This window comes from Kryptolebias marmoratus, linkage group LG22 (genome assembly GCF_001649575.2).
Source record: "Kryptolebias marmoratus isolate JLee-2015 linkage group LG22, ASM164957v2, whole genome shotgun sequence".
NCBI classification, from domain to species: Eukaryota; Metazoa; Chordata; class Actinopteri; order Cyprinodontiformes; family Rivulidae; genus Kryptolebias; species Kryptolebias marmoratus.
The window spans coordinates 28,577,744-28,599,350 of NC_051451.1; the positions used below are offsets into that span (position 1 = coordinate 28,577,744).

General features: G+C 41.8%; 1 protein-coding gene across 1 annotated transcript in view; it reads left to right on the forward strand.

Annotated features, from left to right (window-relative positions):
* Positions 1–21,607, forward strand: part of dntt (deoxynucleotidyltransferase, terminal) — a 67,420-nt gene that overhangs the window by 7,803 nt on the left and 38,010 nt on the right. The window contains exons 3-8 of the mRNA XM_037973400.1: positions 722–820; positions 10,254–10,424; positions 12,516–12,587; positions 12,712–12,835; positions 14,291–14,423; positions 18,965–19,067. Coding sequence (XP_037829328.1) covers positions 722–820; positions 10,254–10,424; positions 12,516–12,587; positions 12,712–12,835; positions 14,291–14,423; positions 18,965–19,067 — 702 coding nt within the window. The remainder of the gene's footprint in view (positions 1–721; positions 821–10,253; positions 10,425–12,515; positions 12,588–12,711; positions 12,836–14,290; positions 14,424–18,964; positions 19,068–21,607) is intronic.

A 21,607-nucleotide genomic window follows, 5' to 3' on the forward strand; every position in this document is an offset into this window, starting at 1 on the left:
CCTGATACTTTCTGGCTAACAGGATGCAGAGCACTGAATGTAATTATTGTTAACCTTATTTTCAAGGTTTAAACAGAAAAAGCTGCAGCTTCATTATTGTTGATCTCAGTCTAAAATTCTTTCAGGTGGCGGGCGATATGCATTCTGGGTGTTAAATTAAAACAGGCTTCTGGCAGAGAATGTTGTTTTTTTACCCAGCAGAGAGGTGTTTTAGCTCTTTAACACACTTCTTCTCCTCCCAGTCAACCAGACGTGATAAAAATCTCACATTTTTCCTCCTCAGCGTCCGTCTTCGCCCAAATCTGTGGCGAATTTTGACCAGTTTGCTACATTTTCTGATGCCTTATTGTCTGCAGGAATAATAATAACACAATGGTAATCCCTTTGATACAAATATTACACACGCGGAGCCATTTCTTCATAGAATAAAAAGCCAATTTACAGGAGGTAAATTGGATGATGACAAGCAGATTTGTAATGCCACGGGTTAGGTAGCGTAATGGATTTGGATGCCACCAGACTGTGAGATGAGTGTCATTAGCTTGTTGCCCTGGAGACACACAGTCATAAAAATAACTTCTGCGAGGCAAATGGCTGCATTTTTATCTAATTCAATTTGAACTGTCGGCTCTGAGCTCATCTGGAGGAACCTTACACACTTTCAGTCTGCTCAGGGTTTGAGATGAGGGAAACGTTTCTGATTGGTTGTTTTTACAAACAGGACTCCTGGACAGAAGTTTCCTCTCCGGCTCCTGCGATGGTTTCTCAGTACGCCTGCAAGAGACGGACAGAGACAGAAAACCACAACAAGATGTTCACAGTAAGACACAAACTGATGTGTTTGAAGGATCTGAAGAGATCTTGATGTGTTTCTATGAGGGAAAAGTATAAAAGTTAGAAAAAGTGAAGTTCCAGCAGCCGTCTCCTGAGTGAGCTGAACTTTCCATGTATAAAACAGAACAAAGAAGTAGAAGTAGTCAGAAAAGAAAACAGGAAATGAATGTGTGAATGCTGAAGCAGCTCATCTGTTCTGCTCTAATTGGATAAGAAGAACTTTGACACAAAACACATTAAGCTGCAAACGAGCAGCAGCTGCAGCTGCAGAGCGTCGACACGTCTGTGAACCCTGCCAGGGTGGGACGGCTCGGACACGCCCCGAGGAACCGCCTGTCCGTCGGCCATGTTGGCGATGGATTATGAGTCGTGATGGATCTGTCTCTGTGCCGTCCGGGGGGGAGGGGGGCCGAAGATGAGCTCCTCAGGTTTCCTCCCGACTTCAGGGATGAAGAAACAAACGTTAGATTGATCATAAATGCTGTGAAAGATTTAAATGAACAAAACAACAACAACAATCCATCGCCAGCACGAGGACAACAAACTGTTTAATCCAAGAAAAGCGTCGTTTCATTTTAGAAAAGTCTCTTTTTCTTTAAATAGAAACAAGTTGTATGAAAATATGACTTTAAACTCATAAATTCAGACTTGTTCAGTTTCTTCTAACATGCAGAGAAAGTCTAAAGTAGGAGTCATTAGAGGACCTCATGGTCCAGAACCAAAACCCAGATGTTGTCTTCAGTTCAGTTCATGAATTCTGGTTTTTACTGTGATTTACTGTAAGCGTGGAAACTTTCCCCGTCTTTATGGTAAGTTTCATGCACCTCCATCACTGAAAGCTCTTCTGTTGGTTAAAACTGATCATCTGATGCTCAACAACAACCTGTTATGGGATGGGAGCATTAAGTTCTCTGGCTCCGCCCACATTTCTGCGCCCTCACGTCAGGACGACTCTCAGGAAGAGGCAGAGCTAATTATAGAGGGCCACGTACAAATGAAAGGATCAGAATTAGACAATAACAGAAACATGATTCTGAAAGGTGGTGAAAGCTGAGGTCAGCTTCCTGTCGGGGTCAAACTGAGGCCTCCAGACACACCGTCAGTTATTTATGGCTCTCTGTAAATTATTATTAGCTGATGAAGAGACTACAGACATCATCATCATCACTGATGTCATCACTTTTTATTTAAGAAATCTGAGCTCAAACCTCCTCCTGAAGCTCGAGGTCATTAAAACATTACAGGAGCCGGGTCGTGACCCCGATCAGCACCAGAATTTAATCATTTGTTCTCTGTGAAAACCTCAACATGTCCTGAAAATTACATTTAATCCACTCAGTGCTTGTGCACAGACACACAGACAAACAGACGCTTCTGAATTTTTAACAAATTAAAATCTTAGTTCAAACAAACAGAATAGAAGCTAAAATCAGCGAAACAGGAGATAAAAAGTAAAGTAGAATAAAAAGTTGTTTTTTGTTGTTTTAATTTGTTTTTCCTGCTCGTCTCAGCTGATGTTTCAGTGTTTCTGTGATGTGTTCAGCAGTTCTTCCTGTTTTCCTGCTTCAGCTGCTCACCTGTTAGTCAGGTAATCAGCCCTCCATCGTTTCTGCTCCTTTATTTATATCTACCTGCTGATCTGCACTCATCATCACATCTTAAAGTATTTCTGTAAGGACTTTTATTCTGAAAGGATTTTTAACAGATTAACGTTTTGATGTGTGAACATTTAAAGCAGCACAAAATAAGCAGAAGTAGTTTAACTGGAGATAAGTATGAAACACCATAAACAGGAAAACAATGGTGTGAATCTGACTCAGTGTTCATGCAGTAATTATAATAATTATTCATTTTTCGACATCAAACGCTGTCCGCTGTCTCAGAAACCTGACTGAACTGTTGGTGCCCCCTCCTGGTGTGGGGGGTTGTGGTGTGAGAGCACGTCTTTAACATCCTCCCAGTTTTCCTGAAGCTAAATTTGGCTGATTGGTCTGAAGTGGGTGATATTCCTGACACCTTCCAGCCCACAGAACCGGGCCTGTGAGGCAGCTGCTTCATAATGAGCCCAAACTTCCCGGTGACTCAAAATGCTCATTTCAGAGGCACACATGCACAGCTTTCTGCCGCTGTGTGCGCTGAAGCCCTTACAGACACACACACGTGTTTATCCACATGAACAGGCAGGTACAGATGTGCACACCATTACACCTTACACCTGGGGGAGGCTGCTGTTCAATTTCTTTTCCACAGCTTCTTTCCATGGCATTAACTCTATAATTAGCAATCCCGCTCTGTTTCCCTATCCCCATGATTAACTCATTATCTCCACATAAAGCCACAAAGACTTTTCTGATTAGAGACGAAGGTTGTTCTCGCCGTGGACCTGAGAAAACCACAGGTAGAACATCTCGCTGGGGCTGAAAAAAGCAATTACCTCAACGACAAGTCAGACAGAAAAAACAGTGTTGCTTTGGGCTTTGCCTGTAAGCCAGGTCTCTGTGTGGAAATTACAGCCAAGCAACAAACATGGAGATGATTCTGTGGCAGCACTAATGAGGAGGAAGCAATGGATCTGTTCATGACGTGTCCTGCTGTCTGCAGTAATGATGGACTTTCAGTCAAAACACGTCCAATAACTGAAGCTTTCAGCGTTCTGAGACACTCGGAGGAAACACGTCTCATTACGTTCGCTTTGCTATATTTAGAAAACGTTTCTGTTTTGTTTTAGCACATTTGGGCTGTGGTCTCTGCATGGAAAAACCCTAACTGACTACCACCTGTGGGTGATCATGTAACTGTTCAAGTGTGTCTGTTTATCTGTAGTGTTAGCAAAATATCCACAAACCACTTAGCTCCACCTCAGTGAGATACGGAGGTAGTTTGTTGTGGTAGTAGCTGAGAGTCGTCCTCAACACAGGAGATTTATTTCTTTTATTTTGGTGGGCGATATGCATTCTGTTAGGTCTTTAATTAGCTGAGAGAGCGACACTGTTGAGGGCAGTCGTTGTTGAGTTTTCTCTCTGACTGAAATAAAAATAAATCCTGAAGCTTTTCCAGGATAAGACAGCATTTCTTGAAGGACAATCATGTTTTATTTGCTCACCAAGAAGCTAAACCAGAATCTCTGAGCGTCGTTAATTAAAGCACTAAATAAAAGAAATAAGAGTTCTCTTAGAGAAATGTTTAAAAAGCTGCAAATCACTCCCAATCCAGCACAACCTCTGTTTCTTTTACACAAAGAGGGGATTTTTATTTTAGGAAAAGAAAATGATTCATTGTTGTTGGTTCTTGGAAGATTAGGTTTAATTATAATAATGCTCATACCACTGTTCAGTTGACTCACAGGTTTATTTTTGGATGTTATTGCTGAGCACTATTTCTCACCAGGTATGAATCACTGTGTTAAAAAAAACAAAACGACTCTATAAAAATAAAATAACTCACCTAAACATGGATGACTGGAAAACTGACACAAAATGAGCTGCGACTTCCTGTCTTTTTGTTTCCATGAGGATGAAAATGAATACCTGGAAAAACGGATTTATTTTGTAAGAACAAGTTGATCAGTTTCAAACAGTTGGATGATGGATTTCCACATGATTCAGACTTAATAACTACGAGTTTCTGCTTTCTGACCAAAGAAGTTTGAGACTTTATTTCTTAATATTTGCTTTGTTTTCACATGCTGTTTGGTTGGATTTGAGCACCTAAACCTCTTGGTTTTACCGGCCCACCTGGTGATAATCTCACCTCAAAAAGGCACCGCCAAATAATCAGAGGGACATCCAGGAGGACAAAGATAACCCTGATGGAGCTGAGAGATGGAGGATCTGTCCACAGGACCACTAGAAGCTGCTCAGAGCTGAGCTTCAGAGGAGCATCAGGAAAAACAACATTTGGAATTTGCCAAAAGTTATAAAACGCCCCAAACATGTAGAAGAAGATGCTGTGGTCAGATGAGACCCAACATCAAGAACAACTGCATGGTGGTGGCAGCATCATGCTGTGGGGATGGACTAGGAAACTGTCCACCTTCCAGCAGGACAATGAGCCTAAACCCTCTGCTGAAGAACCAGTTAAAGGTCCTGGAATGGTCCAGTCAAAGCCCAGACCTCCGTCCAGCTGAGAACCTCTGGTTGTTGGACACAAGCAGCACCATCCAACCTGAAGGAGCTGCAGACGTTTGGACATGAAGAATGGACAGAAGGTTCAGGTCAGATGGACCTGAAGAGACCTGATGGACCAGGACCATGGAGACAGACCTGAAGGACCTGATGGACCAGGACCATGGAGACAGACCTGAAGGACCTGATGGACCAGGACCATGGAGATGGACCTGAAGGACCTGATGGACCTGAAGAGACATGAAGGACCTGATGGACCAGGACCATGGAGACGTCAGACCTTTGTTGTGGAACTCCACCTCCTCCCTCCTGTCTCCACCCTGACTGCTCGCTCGCCTCACACAAGTCAGTCTTTTCTGTCTGCTACCCCTGAGTCTTCTGCTGTCATAATTCTTCACAAGCTGGACGAAAGAAAACAGAAAAACCTGATGTTTGTTTCCTGGCTGATTGATGTGCAGCATGGCTGCTGTTTTCTCTGATGGCGACACACGTGCGCACACACGTGCACACACACGTGCACACACAGGATAAAATACAAATGAACAAAACCTCTAAGATCAGCCGACGCATCGACACTTTCACGCATCGTTCACCTTTCATCAGCAGCTCACAACAAACAAAAAGTTTGTCTCTGAGCTCCTTTAAAAGTTAAACTTCTTCATAAATTTTTAACTTATCAATTTTTTTTTTTTTTTATGAAACTATTGACTTTTTTCTTTGAAACCTCATAAAAACATCTATCATAACACTTCCTTTTTATGGTGTTTGTAAATAAAAAAACTAGTTATGGGGACTTGAATGGATGAGCTACTCTTCCCACAACTTTGGAAAAACCCAAATAAAATAAAAACATGCAGCTGGACTGGAGAATATTTTACAGCACAGAGGAAATTAATAAAAACCTGCTTTAAATGTACCTGTAGACAATAATTTGATTTTAGCCAAATAAGTAATCACAAAATATTCAACTTAAATAACTTCTGGCTGTTTGCAGTTTCCAAACTCTTTTTTTACACTTAACTTAAATTATTACCAAAGAAATTCCTAAATCTACTTTTGGGTTTTATAAAAGCTGCCTTAGTTCCTTCAGCATTTCTTCAGGTTTTTTTTTTTGTTAATCTTATTGTCTTGAATCCTAAGCCACTTTTTGTTTCTTTATATTTTTTTAGGAAACAAGGTTAACAATGTAGGGATTTATTAAAAAACAAAATAAATAGAAGTAAGTTCATCCAGTTAGCTTGAACGTCCGTATGACGCAGGTCCAAACCCACCAACACAGCCTGAACTCACTGAAAGGGAAACTTTCCTGGGATTTTCCTGTTTTCCAGACATTTTGAAGGATATTCCTGAACTTTTGTTGTTTGTTTGTTGTAAAGATGACCCCTCGCTGCTTTGATTTGGGTCAGAGCAGTTCCAGATGCACACATCTGGTACGGTGGATCCAGATCTGATTATCTTTTTCTCAGTTCTTGATTCCATCGATGTAATCTCATCTCAAACCGTGAAAACTCTCCTCATGTTCTACCTTCACTGAAGGTCATGTTTTAAAAGGTCGTGGAGAGGTCATCGTCCTTTGTGAAGCGAGTTTTACAAAAACCTTCAGACGAACTGATAATTACAGGAAATTCAGCCACCTTGGGTGCAGAATATTAGGAAACACAAGACTAAAGCCTTTGCACATTTCTGTCCAACAAAAGCCTGAGATTCCAGATCGTGAGCAGAAATAAATCATCATGTTTGAGTGATAACATGTTCCTGTTAATGAAACTCCACTCAGTGGGGTCTTTGTTCGGCTTTTTTCTGCTCCTGCAGGGACGAAGGGTGCTGTGAGAACAAGACTCACAGGCGTGTCCCTGATTTCTGCAGGTGGGGGGTAAAACGGTGCGCTACATCAACGTCCCCCCACCCTCATCTATCCTTTACTTCTCATTAATCAGATAAATGCATATGCTGGGTGGGTTTTATCGCCTGCAGCAGAGACTCCACAGAGCCGCCGTGACAGCTGACAGAGGCTTGTGCACCGTGTGTGCACGAGCTCTTTAAGCCCACAAGTTAAAGAATTAAAGAGGGTAGTTGGGTTGTTTTCATTTGTTTATTCATTTCTGGAATCTTAAAGGTCAAAAAGACAATAAATGAGATAAATTAACAGTGACAGCATAAAAATGTTGTTTATGAGTCGATAAAACATCCCTTTGTGTAAAAGGCAGGGTGGAAGAGAGACATTGTTGGTTTTATCTTCAGAAACAGCATCTAACATCCATCCATCAATGTGTCCATCCATCCATCCATCCGTCCGTCCGTCCGTCCGTCCGTCCATCCATCCATCCATCCGTCCATCCATCCATCCGTCTTTTTTCCTGCTCCTTCCCTCCTGGTCACAGGGAGCTGGTGCTGATCTCCAGCAGACACTGTGTGAGAAGAGGGGACACTGTGGACAGCTTGCAAGTCCATCACAGGGACACAGAGACAAATGAGACAAACAACCATTCATGCTTTCACTCACTTAGGGACAGTTTTAGAGCAGTGGTGTCCAACCCTGGTCCTGGAGGACACCATCCTGCATGTTTCAGTCGTTTCTCAGCTCTTCAGGTTCTGCAGAATCCTGTTAGTCACTCATTCAGTTGAAACAGGTGAGTCACCTGAGGCAGAGACCAGAGAAACACCTGAAAGCTGCAGGACAGTGACCCTGAACACCACTGCCTAAGAGTTACTATTAACCTGACATGCATGTTTGGATCTGTTGCAGGAAATCAGAGTAAACCCACGAGTGCACGGAGAGATCATGTAAACTGCACCCAGAAAGGGTACAGTTTAACCACTGCTCCACCGTGCTGCTTCTGTAGTCAACATAAACTAAAACATATTTTGTGCTGGAATGAAAAGAAAAAAACAAGTTCAAACATCATTGTTTGGTTATTTTGGACCACCGGCTGCTGAGGAAAAGATAAGGAGCTTCATTTAAAAACAAAATTAAGACCCAAAAACAAGAAACTCATTCAGGCAACCTGCTGGAAACACATCTGGATCTAAACAATTACACAACTCAAGGGTGCCCTTCACCCTTTGGAATAACAAGCTTACATTTTCTATTGTCTCAAGCTGTGAGGAGGGCTGGGGTGTGTGTGTGTGTGTGTGTGTGTGTGTGTTTGTTAGCTTTTTAGGAATATTTCTCCTATAAACACCAACTTGTCAGGACCTACTGCTACTTTTTGGGGACCAAAGCCTTATTTGTTTGAGCTGGGTTTAGGTTAGGCTACAGATGTGAATGGAAGTCAAGGCACAGTCCTCATAGGAGTAGAAAAACAGCCCTGTGTGTGTGTGTGTGTGTGTGTGTGTGTGTGTGTGTGTGTGTGTGTGTGTGTGCGGAGGATGTAAAGGGTACTGTTCCTGCTGTGTCCTGCTGTAAACGGGTCAGTGCGTCTCAGGGGTAAGCCGGACTGAAGTGAGCTGCTCACTGACCTGAGGCTGAGTGTCGACACGGGACCGCGGGGGGTGCAGTGACCTCACACCACGGCTCGGCTGCAGGCATGAATGTGCTGAAGGCTAGCTCGGCTAACATCCAGCTGGATTAAGTTTACGCTCCTCAGCTTCAGTATAAGTTAGTGTTTGTCCTGGGTGCAGAGATCACGAGGAGGATGCTTTTACAGCTGGATGAGTTTTTACTGATGGAAAATTATTATTTTTATATTTGTGTTGAGATTAAAGATGGCTGTTAGAAAGCACAGAAATGGCTCCAGCTCAGTGACTCTTACAGATTTTGATCTGGTCTAAACATCTTTGCTGTTACCTGTTGGTGCTGTCGGCTCTGTTCGACTGAATAAAATATCATTTAAATCAGTCATTTAAATCTAAAACAAGCTAAAGTTTCAATGCATTTCTACTAAAAGGCTAGAATAAAACGTCTCTTCCTGATATGACAGAAACACTCTGAGTGGTCAGAATACCAACTATAGCTAGAAGCTAAAACTGAAGCGAAAGGCAGCCGTCTTAGTTCTGTCATAATGAAGTTTTCCAACAGGAAGATGAACGACATGAAGGCAATTTGTTCTTTGGAGCTAACAATGAAACTAAAAGAGTTATTGTTGGAGGAAATGAAATAAAAAACACCAACCTAAAGCTGACTGACACATGGAACTGTCGACACGAGACATGTTTCTATCAGATATCTCATTTCAGAGGATTTAACAGAAACCTTCAGGGAACGAGCAGAAATATTACAGAAATGATTTTCATGTTTTTATAAGTGGATGAAAATTTCTAGCTGTATATGTTCTCCTGCCTTCCTTCACAGAGAGGCTGTAAAATCAGTTTATTTATTGATAGAATCTGTTTATAATGAGGGTTGAATAAAAGGAGCATCTTTGACGTCCCGTTTCTGTTTTAATTCAACATTAAAACGCTTGTTTTCTCAGGAAAGTGCTGACTGTTAGAAATCCTTTTACAAGCCTCACTGCAGCAGATGACAGAATTACTTGTAAAATTAATGAATGTCTGCAGTAATGAATGATCCACCTGTCCACGTGCCGACGTTCTGCGGCAAAAAACATGAAACGCTTTAAATTAACTCAGAACAGTTTGGCTCCATTTATTTACCAGAAAAAAAGTTTCTGAACTTTAAACAGTAAAACGTTTATTTAGTATATTTTTCTTTGGTGTTTATGTTTGGGAAGATAAAACTGAAGGGGTTTTGTTGAATGATTATGAATAATGAATATCTTACCTGTTGTAGGAAGCTCTTTGAACGACCTCGGCTTCTTTCTGACAGGCCTGATGAGCTAAAGGCTAGTCTGAACACATCTCTTCTTCCTTCGTTAGCTTTGGGCTAGCCTTTTAGCTTTCAGTTAGTGTTCAGCTTCAGCTTATTTCACCAGCAGAAACTGTAATTTCTCTCCAAGCTTTTGAAACCATTAATATATTTGTTGTAAGCGGTTTTGGGCCAAAGAAGCAGTTTGGATTCTACCTTTGAAAGGAGAGAAAGTCGTGCCGCTCCCTGGGAATCCTGCTGGGAACAAGTGGAAAATGACAGGTTCCTGTCGGCTGCACATCTCTGTTTGGTCATCCAGAAGAAAAGCAACATGCAGAAAGACCTTCAGAGGACAGAGACAGGGACAGGGACACAGACGGAGGATATCTCCATCTGGTTCATCACATCTTGCTCGACTTCCCCTTCTTTCCGTTTCCCATCATTCCCTCTTTTTTAAAGCTTTGCAGTTCTTTATGTGTCATATCTGCTGTTCACGCCTACGTTGTCCTCCACTCCGTCTCCCACCTGTCTTTGTCCTCCTCTCCCTTCAGGATGCGTTCGAAGTGCTTGCAGAGAATTATGAATTCAGTGAGATGGAGGGGCCATGTTTGGCTTTCAGGAGAGCTGCGTCTGTCCTGAAGAGTCTTCCCTCGGCGGTGGAGAGTCTGAGGGCAGCCCAGGACCTGCCGTGCCTCGGTGAGCACACCAAGGCTGTCATGGAGGTAAGACTCGCATCCTGCATGCTAAGAGACGACACGCAGGTCTGACTCCAACTGCCTGTCGGGTCTGCTGTACCGAACAAGAAATTCATTACTTCAGATCTATAAAAGAATAACTTTTATCCTCCTGGATTCAACTCCTAACATCAAATATGGACTTTTCAGGTTAAAAACAGACTTGTGTTTATGATTAGAATTGACTTTTCTCCCCTCCTCACAGTTTATAGGGTTATAAATCCAGCCTACGGTACGAAACACATCAAAAGGAGCTCAGAGGTGAATACAGGGACAAAACATGACTCTTAAAGTTCAGTATGTAAATAATGTCCACCTGGGACGGAGGTCCACCTCCCAGCAGGACAATGAGCCTGAACCCTCTGCTGAAGAACCAGTTAAAGGTCCTGGAATGGTCCAGTCAAAGCCCAGACCTCCGTCCAGCTAAGAACCTCTGGTTGTTGGACACAAGCAGCACCGTCCAACCTGAAGGAGCTGCAGACGGTTGGACATGAAGAACGGACAGAAGGTCCAGATAAATACATGAAGACCCTGGAGACATTTTATGTTTTTAGGCAACAAAACAGAAAATGTTCTGGGGGTGAATAGTTCACAGGTTCACAAGGAAAGATGGAATAAAATGTACTTGGATTACATCAAACCGATGGAGTAAAAAAAATCAATAAAACCCCATTTTTACCCCTGAAGGCCCTAAACAACCAGAAGCTTCATTTTAGGGCCGATCAATATGGATCCAGTTACAAATCACCACATTTGTGTGTAATATTCCTTCATATATTTATTTTATTTTAAACTCTGCTTTGAAAGAGACACCAGCAGATTACACAATGCATAAAAAGTACAGAAGGTCACTTTATTTTTACGCAGACAGATGCTGTAAACATCTGCACCGCACACCGACAGACAGCAGACATCAGAGGAATAAAAAGGTTCTTATGGGTCATTTCATCCCCACGTTCACAGTCAGGCTCGGGTCAGAAATGATGGCAGCTTGTCAGGGAAAGTTTTTTAGAAATGTTTATATCTAAAGAACTCTGCTCTCAATTCAACTCCCTGACACGTTAACGCTTCCACGCTCGCAGAGGGTCTGAGTTTCCACATCTGTCAGACCTGTCAGCACATTCAGAAACCAAAGTAAATGTTCCATGGAGACCAAATTAGACAGTCTGCGAGTGACCTCTCCTCCTCGCTGTTTGTGTTCGGCTCTTTGAACAGACTGACGCTCAAAAGGAGAAAAGTGACACGACACAAAAAACACAAAGTGAAACCGAACAGAGGAAACAAACCGCTTGATGTGGCTGTAAACATCGGAGCGACACTGTCAGCGCCGACCCGACATCCCTGATGGCTGAGGCCGCGCTGGCGATGAAGAGGCACCTTAAAGGTTTCACTGAAGTCTGTCCAGTGGATCAGGAGATATTTTACTAACAGACAGCAAGTGTTGACTTGAAATAGTTCAGTCTGTCGGCGCTCAGAGTACGTGATGGGGTTCAGTCTCAGCTACGAGTTGGTTGTAACGACCAGGCTGACCTTCATACTTAATGATTTGTAGATGTGGCCCCAGTGAGTCCTTTCTGCAAGCTTCACTAACATTTCTCATTGGTTCCTGGGATATTTTACTAACAGACACACGAACATACACACAGATGACTGAAAGGTAAACAGTCTGCACCGACTCCTTTTACAGTTTTCCTTTCGAAGCTGCTGATAGGAACCAGAACACCGGAGCCTGATTTCTCACTTTCACGTAATGGAGACGGTTAAACTGAGTGTTAGTGGAGCTCTGCTCAGAACGCAGACAATTAAATGTGAAAGCAAGGCAGTTTCAGAGCAAATAATAGAACGTGAGGAAAAGCATTAAGTAGGGCTTTAATGATTGCCATTAAACTGGTGTTAATCCCAGGTTTCTCCACAGACAAAGGCGTTATTTCTGGAAACAAAATGAAAATGAGAACAGCCGATTTAAGTGGAAATGGTTTTCAAATGAGAGGCAATTTTGTGCCATTTATCTGATGGAAGAGAAGCCAGGTAGGAACCTGCTGCCGCTGCCACAGACAGCGTTTCTCTGCTGTTTTACAGGAGATCCTTCGATGCGGCCGCTCGTTTGAAGTCGAGAAAATACTTTCTGATGAAAGGTTCCAAACACTCAAGGTCAGTGGATGAAAAACAACCAAATCATTCATTTGCTTTTCCAGTAATGAGCTTTGAAATCACAGCTCTTCAGATATTTGAGCCTGTCGCTTCTTGATTACATCCTTACCTTGTTTCCTGCCAGCTGTTCACAAGCGTGTTTGGGGTTGGACCTAAAACGGCTGAGAAGTGGCACCGAAGAGGGCTGCGCTCATTCAGCGAGGTTCTGGCAGAGCCCAGCATTCATCTGAACCGGATGCAACAGAGCGGTACATCAGAGTCTCCACATCTTCACGCAGCCACTTCACAAATTATAGAGCAGAGATTTCAACACAAGTCTGCTTCCAAAAGAGGCTTAAAGAGCTAATCATCAAATTCTCAGGGACACTGCACGCCATTCGGGACTTTATTGTCCTGATGGGAGCTACTAATGCTGGGTTTTAAGTGCTAGGAATTTTTTCTGAAATTAGTTGAGGCTTTTTTTAGCAGAGAGGGAAAAGTAGCAGGAATATACTCAAATAAAAGCAGCTCTGAGGAAGAATTCATGCAAGAACTCAATCTGTGGAGCGAAGTGGGGCTTTAAAGCAGAGCCTTCGAAGTTTTAAAAAGGTGGAAGCCTAAAGAAAGAGATTGGTTATTTCATTTCTGAATCGCCTTAGAGTCCAAGTTAAAGAGTTTGGTTGAACATTTAGAAACATGTAAAATAAAATGTATTTTAGTGCTAAAGGTGTTTGAGGACTGTCCCATTATTAAAATACAAGTCAGAAAAACCAACTGGAATACCTCCTAAAGTTGGAGTTCTGACTGTGAAAGATGGAAGTCCATGATCAGCCCCAACATCAAACCCCACAACGAGAAAACTGACGATATCTGCTGAAATAAACTCTTCATGTTGGTACCAACACATAAAACAACCTGGGACTTATTGGGTATTTGGTATGTATAAACCTCAGCATGCAGCAGGTGTTCATACGGCTCTAATGCATCTATAAATGACCACATTTAACCAAAGTTTATAGCAGAACAACATCTTTATGTGAATAATTCTGGGCAGCAACCTTTCAGTCTTTATACAACATTTCTATCTAAGATTTGGTGCCAATGCTTCCACCTGAAAGGACTAGTTGAGTGAACAGAAACACCACAGGACAAGAGTCAGTTTTAGTTTTCTTCAGGTTAAATGAAGTTATTTTGCTGGATGCACAGACTGTGAGACTGCAGAGTTCACAGGTTGCCACTCATTTCAGACTCCATTCAGTGGTTTATTATGCTGACAGACACATCTGTCAAACTGGTCATAACCCATCATTTGGAACACTGAATTCAGCACTCTTTGAGTTTTTGAAATGGAAAAAATGTCTTTAGAGCCTAATCTTTCCAGCTGTACTTTGTAAATCTTTACACAGCAGAAACAATAGTCATCCCATTAATTTTTCTGCTGCACAGACAGAAAAATCATTAAAGTTTGGCAATTAATTGGATGTTCATCCGTGGAAAAGAAAAGAGAATTACTGCTTTTTATGTGGGACAAAGACGGGCGAAAACGCCTAAAATGAGATAATCATCAATGCATCACTTCTAATTAGGAGGAGTAGATACAGTAAGGCTCGCGCCTGCAGCCACTGTTAGTCAGCTTCTATCAGCCTGCAGAACGGATCCCATTTTACTCTGCTTCCCCAGAGCAAACGGCCATGATTGATGGCCGTGTGGTCTTCTCCCCGCAGGTTTCCTGCATTATGGAGACATCTCCAGGGCTGTCAGTAAGGCCGAGGCCCGCGCCGTGGGGAACATTATTGACGAAGCTGTCCGTGCGATCACGCCAGACGCCATGCTAACGCTGACAGGTGGCTTTCGCAGGTACAGGATTTGTCTCCATCTTTCAGTGTTGATGTTGTAAAAGAAACAGAAAAATATGTTTCTCCTTTTCTTTCTGAAGCTCCTGTTGTCTGAACGCCGAGTCAACATTCACGCTGTTGTTTTTCTGTCTGATTTTTGAATCGAACTTTGTGCCAACAATTCAAACACCAACATGTTCACCTCAGGGAGTTTTCATTTCTGTAACTTTTATAGTTTTCAAAATATTTACCTTTTTTTAGCAAATTCCATCAGTCATTCAGCTCAGTGTTCACTCTGCAGTTTTATTTATATTAATGTTAATCTAATGTTTGTTAAAAGTCCCAACAGGCGCAGCTGATTTACACTTTGTCTTCGTACTGTAAGAGCAGGAAATATGTAGCTGCAGCATTATTTGTTGTTTAATCCCACATCTTTTAGGAATTACTGTAATCTGTCGTAATGAAAGAACAGCAATCATGTAATCAGCTGTGTCAGTGTGTGTTTGATTGTTTCTGTTAGCAAAATATCTCTAACCACTAAACTCTTAAAGTAATCATGGGTTGTACATCAATTAATTAACTTTTGGAGTCAAATCTGATTCAAGATGGCTGCCAGAACGCAATCAACCTTAGCAAACACAAAAAATGGCTAAAACTCAGAATTTTACAGCCATTAAGCTCAACTTCAGTGAGGTAGTAGCTGAGAGTCATCCCCAACACTCTGAGCTCTAACAGGTTGCAGGAAATCTTTATTTAAAACTTTTAAGGGGGATGGGTGATATGCATTCCTTCAAGCAATGCTGCTTTCACCTAATAAACCTGCATTAATCTGACAGAAGAGCAGATTTTTGGTCAGAGGTTTTAAAAGCAGGTCATGAAGTCACTCACATGCATCCCTTTGTGCACACAGAGTCATTTTGTGGAGCAACTTGCTGAGTGCAACTTTCCGTTCGAAGCCGACACCTCCCTGCGTCGCCTCGTCTTTGTGCAGCTTTTGATGTGAAGTCTTTGTGGCTGAGTAAGCACGGAGCACTCTGCTCTGTTGTGCTGTAAAAACCCGGCCAGGACCAGTGGTGTGTGTGAGGTAAATAATTCAGAGGCAGTCTGGCAGCGACGGAGGCCACAGAGCTCCAACAGCTCAGCTGATGGCCTTTAATGCTGCTGTTCCTGCAGACCTTTGAGAATCCTTCTCTGCTCTTTATAAAGCTACTGGTGTTTAGTTTGAATGGACATCTTACTCTTATTTACAGCATAAATTAAAGGCTGGTATTCATTGAAATGTTAACGAGTTGTAGATGGACGTCCACTGATTATTTCCTGAAAGTTTCATTAAAATCAGTAATTCATCATATATTTTCCTAACAGACAACAGGGTTGATTCCAACAACTGACACCAAAACAAAAAGGAAAAATACAAACAATAAACAACGTATATCATATAAATATAATATTGCACAAAGTGAGATGATGCTCAGCTACTACTACTAATGTTGTCTGTTTTTATTTAACTCCTGCATCCTTTGTGCTGTTTTAGCTGTTCATACATCAAATGTTTCGGCTGTGACTTCTGGTTTTTGTAACTTTTTTCTGAAGAACAGATTTAGATCTCATCACTTCCTTCAGGAACATAGTTTCCTTTTAAATCTGCTTCAGCTTCTTTTAGCTTTTTGTAGAATAAGAAATAGCATCACTTTCTAGTTTATAACTATCCTTTTTGCAACTTTTAGGCTGCAGCCAGTCTTCTAATTTTGCTGCTTTTAGCTACTGTTCTGCTTTTATTTTTAGCTATAACAACTCAGTTTCAGCTTGTCCATTCAGAGCTCTGCAGACGCACCGAATCCCCCCAGATAATTCTTCTAGATGAGCATCGTCCTGCTGAAAAGCTGACTTTCTTCAGACATGTTGTTAAAAGGCCGTGAGATGGCAGCTGCAGCACCAGGATTCTTTTAGCTCTCCTCAGCATGACAAACCTGAAAACGTTCTCCTCTAAAGTCCTGTCAAAGCTGAATTTAATTACCCATAATTTCCAACGTGATGTTGAGTATCTCATTATCTTCGTCTTTATGGCCGATAACCCTTGTCAAAAATGGAAATTAATGCATATTTACTGTATAACTCCTTAAATAGATATTTTTGGCTCTATCCAATTTTTCCTTTCAGGGTGAGATCCAAAAATAAAATAAATAAATAAATAACTCTGCTCCCAAAAGTTTCAGAAAACAAGTGCTGTGTGTCATAAGCTGAAGCTGTCATCCACTTCAGAGCGCAGCCGCCTGGCGAGGATCTGTTGATGCCACTGACATTAGCCTTATTGAAAGGACAGCTGTGGAAGGCGGGTGACAAGTCTTAAAAGCAGTTTTGTTGAGGGGGTGGGGGATTAAAAATAGATTAGGTGTGAAAATACAGCTTCTGTGTGTAAAAACACTCACACGGCGTCAACAGAGCACTGTATTTATTTGAGCGTGTTGCCTTCAAGTCTCCTCTGTGGGTTTATTTAACGTGAGATTGTCTGAAACATAACTGAAAGTGACACTGATGAGGGGGGCAGTGGTGCCTGCTTCTCACAGCCTTGAACAACAGCTCAGATAAGTATTCCTTATCGGATTAATTCATGGTGTCATGATTGTTAAACCCGACTCTATTATCAGCTCACAGGAGGGGAGAGCAAAACAAGCCGCCTGCGAGCAGAAAGCCCAGAGACGCTCAGCGCTCAGTTTTGTTTTCATGTGTTGGACACGAAGCCTGACAGGACAGCTGATCGGAGACGGGGAGAAGTCTGACTTCCCACATTTTTATTATTTATACACGTCTGTAGTCCACAGAAGGTTGTAAATAGCCGTGTATATTTTATAGGTTTTGTGCATATCTGTTAATAATTTAGCGTTTTCCCACACGCAATAAAAGAGTGGCTGAATTCACACCAGGTGTTTAAATCTCTGAGTTTCTCTGCGTCGCATCAAGTGACATCCCTCCCAGGGTTTAATCTGTATTTATCTGGTTTTACAGAACAGTTTCTGGTTCTGTGGGTTTAGTCCAGGGCTTTCTTTCTCTGAAGAACTAGAAGCACAGACAATGACAATCATTTATTCTGCATTTGAGTAAGTTTTTCCCGTCAGGAGAGGTTAGCAGAGAAAATGGCTGCTTTAGCACAGTCTAAAAGCTGAAAATGTTAAATCTCAGCTCAGCCTATTCAAAGTTGGAGACAAAAGAAAGGCCCGTTAAAAGAGGTAGTTATTTGATGCATTCCCAAACAAATGTATTTTAAAAGTCAAGAATGTGCATCCTTTCATAAAAAGCCTTCAGAAATACTGAAAACTATTAGCACAAGTGTAAACAAGGCTCTCCTAACAGGAGGATGGATTTGGAGCTGTGAGTGTACCCTTGTGGCTCCGACTGAATAAACACAGCCAAAATGAAACAACTTTGACTAAAGCAAAAAAACAAACCAACCTTCTTTCTGTCAGGGCCACGAGGGCACGCTCACTGCTGCAAACACACAAAAAAAAGAAATCTCCATCAATATTATCTTGTTTTGCAGAGCTCTAATTGTTGCTGCATGAATTAGCCACAGAGGCCTTTTGAAGCTTTCCCTCAAGCAATTCAAAGCCTGCCTGCGTTCCTTTAACGCTGCCCGCTCCGACTGCTACCAGCCATCCGCCGGGGGCAGAGGGACGGCATCAAACGCCCGGGCTCGCTTCTTTAGAGCCCGATCGTCCAAACAGCCACTGTCATCTCGCTTTGGGGGGAGCGGTGACGCTGGAATGTACTTCTGTAGGATTCTGCATGTCGTTATCAATGGGTTTGTGGGTTAAAGTGTGTGTGTGTGTGTGTGTGTGTGTGGACGCTGTGTAATGATCAGTTTAAAATGATGACAGGACTTTTGGCAAAGCCTGGAGATGAGCTGACAGGTGGTCAGTCCATTACAATGCTTACAAAAACCCATTCTCTGTCAAATCTGTGGGATGTGAAGAGCATGTGTCACTTTTTCTAAAAGTCCTATTTTCCCGTCACCTTTCTTGAATGACAGCAATCACACAAAAAGACAGACTGCGAATCCTCAGAACTTCTGCTCTTGGTGACAGATTGGTAATGGTCAAAAACAGCTGTTAGCTGCCCACCTGCTGGAAAACAAAAGCTTTACGTGTTGCACAGAAAGGATACCGTGCAAACCGTACTCCTCAGTAACTTACTGGTGTTGTGTTTTAGAGTCACGGTTTGGGATTTCTCTGTCAGCTGATCGGTGTGAGCCACATTAACCCATCAGTGAGGACAATAAGGTCACATTTGTCATGTGTGTAAAAGAGGATTTTATTGTTGGAAAACATCTGAACTCCTAAAACACAAAGTAGTTTGTATTAAATGTCTGAGAGAAACGTAAATGTGTTAAAACTGAAGGTGTTTTTCCTCAGTTCTTTGGAAACTGTGGATTTTGTGTCCATATCATCTGCTGGGCTCCTGTCATCATAATTCCTGCAGCCGTCCTGTTGGAAACGAGACGTTCTCTGAACCAGAGTGGACGGCTTTCATGGCACTAATCAGAGTTTAACAGTGTTTTGTTTGCAGGGGGAAGGAGTTCGGTCACGACGTGGACCTTATAGTGACGGCAGCAGAGCCGGGGAGGGAGCAGAATCTACTCTCTGAAATTATTGACAGCCTGAAAAAACAAGTAAGTTGTTTGTATCGACGTATATTATAACCCGAGGCTAAGTGTCCCGCCTTCACTCATTATTAAGACTTAAACAGTCAGGCTCTGTTTACAGGGGCCGCCATGTTGAATCTTTGGACCAGAGTCGAATGTGGAGCTTTAAGTCCCACACACCAACACTTTATATTACTACTATATATAAATATATATATATAAATAAACACCACACAGACATAATATAGAGGTAGAAACATTTTTAAATTCCTGGTTTACACTTGTCCAGAGATCGGGGGGTATTTGCCACCAGAATGCTCTTTACACAGAAAAATGTCTGAACTATCCCTTTAGATTTTAAGTATAAAATCACCTTACAGTTTATTTCAGCCTCTCAGGCCCGAGTTTATTATGGTCTGTATGATTTGTTCTCATTCTTTGTTAAAAATGGCCGACTGATGCAGATTTCAGACTCTTCACATCCTGTCACAACAGTCCCCAGCCGCCGACTGAAAGCTGCTGAAACTGAGAAACACGCAGCTAAACGCTGCTCCAGCTGACAGCTGATGGATCAAACTGAGGTCTGGAAACTCCAGGAACTTTGTGGAATTATTACAAAGTTAACCCTGAGTCTTGTCTGACTTTGAAGAGGCTGTGAAAGGTGTTTTATTCCTCCTTGGAAGAGGAAACCGAAGGAAATCAAACCTGTGAACTTTATTAGAACGGACCCACCTGAGCTCAACGAAAACAGGTGTTACAGGAGATTAATCCAAAAAGAACAACTCTCCAGGTCTTTATACAAAGAGTGAATCCATCTTTCTTTGTCATCCAGCAAGGACACGAGTTACGTCTCACTGCTAGATGAAAAAACAGATTTATTCAATTCTGTCAAATTATAAAAACGTGAATTTTTAACCCCATAACAATGACCTCATACACTCATTTCTTAGATTTTCTAAAATAATTCTCAGAAATCTCCTCCAGCAGCACTGCTGGTTTGGATTTACTTTGATATAATAATGAATTCCACGTCCTTGTAAAATAAAAATGCACATCAGCTGTTCCTACAACCGTCGAGAGCTTCTGAAGAGGACCCAGTCCGCAGAAATCTTACAAAATAAAATATATTTCAGCGCGATGGTGGAGGAGATAACCTGGACACTTCCTGCAACCCCCAAACACAAGCATAAGAATTTAATTACAAGAAAAAAACCTATTTATTATTATTATATACTACCTAAAAGCAAAGCCTGGCAGTAATGTTTTTGCCCAGGTCTGCTTTGTTTCTGTTAGCAAAATATCTCCTGAACCAGATTTGGATTAAAGTTTCAGTAAATATTCACTGGATGTTCTTTAACAGCTGATTACTGTGTGGAATCAATCCAGGTCAAGATGGCCGCCACAGTTAATTAACAATATCCAACACCAAAAGTTAATTAATTCAGTCACTTTCCCAGAAAGAGCTAACTCTGCCTGTAGTCGTAGCTGAGAGTCATCTCTGACAGATTCTCTGACATCTCAGGCTGGGATCGTCTGAACCTTTCAGAAAACCGGAGACTGATTCTGGATCTGCTGTTGGAGAAATCTGTGATAAATCTGAAGGGTTTAATTGTTGCAGCGAGCACTGATGGAGCAGGACCTGCATCATTCAGGGTTCACAGATTTATTAAAACCTGAACACGGGGAGGACGGTGGATAGATCTGACCAGTTCTCCATTGTTTCAGGAGCGTTTCCATGGAAACAGCTCTCTTTCTTGAAGGAAAAAAGCTCCTCTGGGTTCTGCTAGTTTAGCTGCACGCAGTTGAAGAAAGTGTCCAGATTTAATAAATGAAAAAGGACAATTTGTTACATTACAAACTTTTAGCAGAGCTTTTAAGAACCACGGATAGCTCCGGACTGCCATTAACAGAAAATGGGTCCTTTAATAGAAACTAGAGAAGCGTCTGAACGGATGAAAGGAGGAGAGGCTGAAGAGCGACAGGCGGATAGCAGCTGATGAAAGCTGTGTGAAAGCCAATAAAAAGTGATAAGAGTGAAAAAATGTGTCAGCAAGAGATAAAAACAGGGAGACAGTGTTAATAGCAGGTTATGTTTACATACACGTAATTCTTTAATTAATGGCTGCACTCAAATGATGACAATTATTTGCTGCTAATTTCACCGTAATGTGACAATTATTAGTTTGCCACAGGGCTTTTCAATTTTAACTCAGGACAAGTAAACACACAGAACTCGAGACTTAATTAGATTTGTGCAAATCCAGCATTTTCCTCGTATTTATAAAGATAAGAAACTGTTTTATGAGGGATCTATGGAAAGTCTGCTACAGGGATGGGATTTTATTCCTTTCAAAGATATTTTCTCATGTAAACTCAAAGAGTGTCTGATAAACATTAAGTCCTAAAGTAAAGACTCTATATTAGTGTATAAATGTTTCAAACTGATCATCTGTGGCTCAATAATCAGACTTAACACAAAGGGCTTTACTAAAACAAAACAGAGCAGGAAATCAACAAACATTCAAAGAAAATTAAACAAAAATCACGCAGGATCATTTTAAAACAGC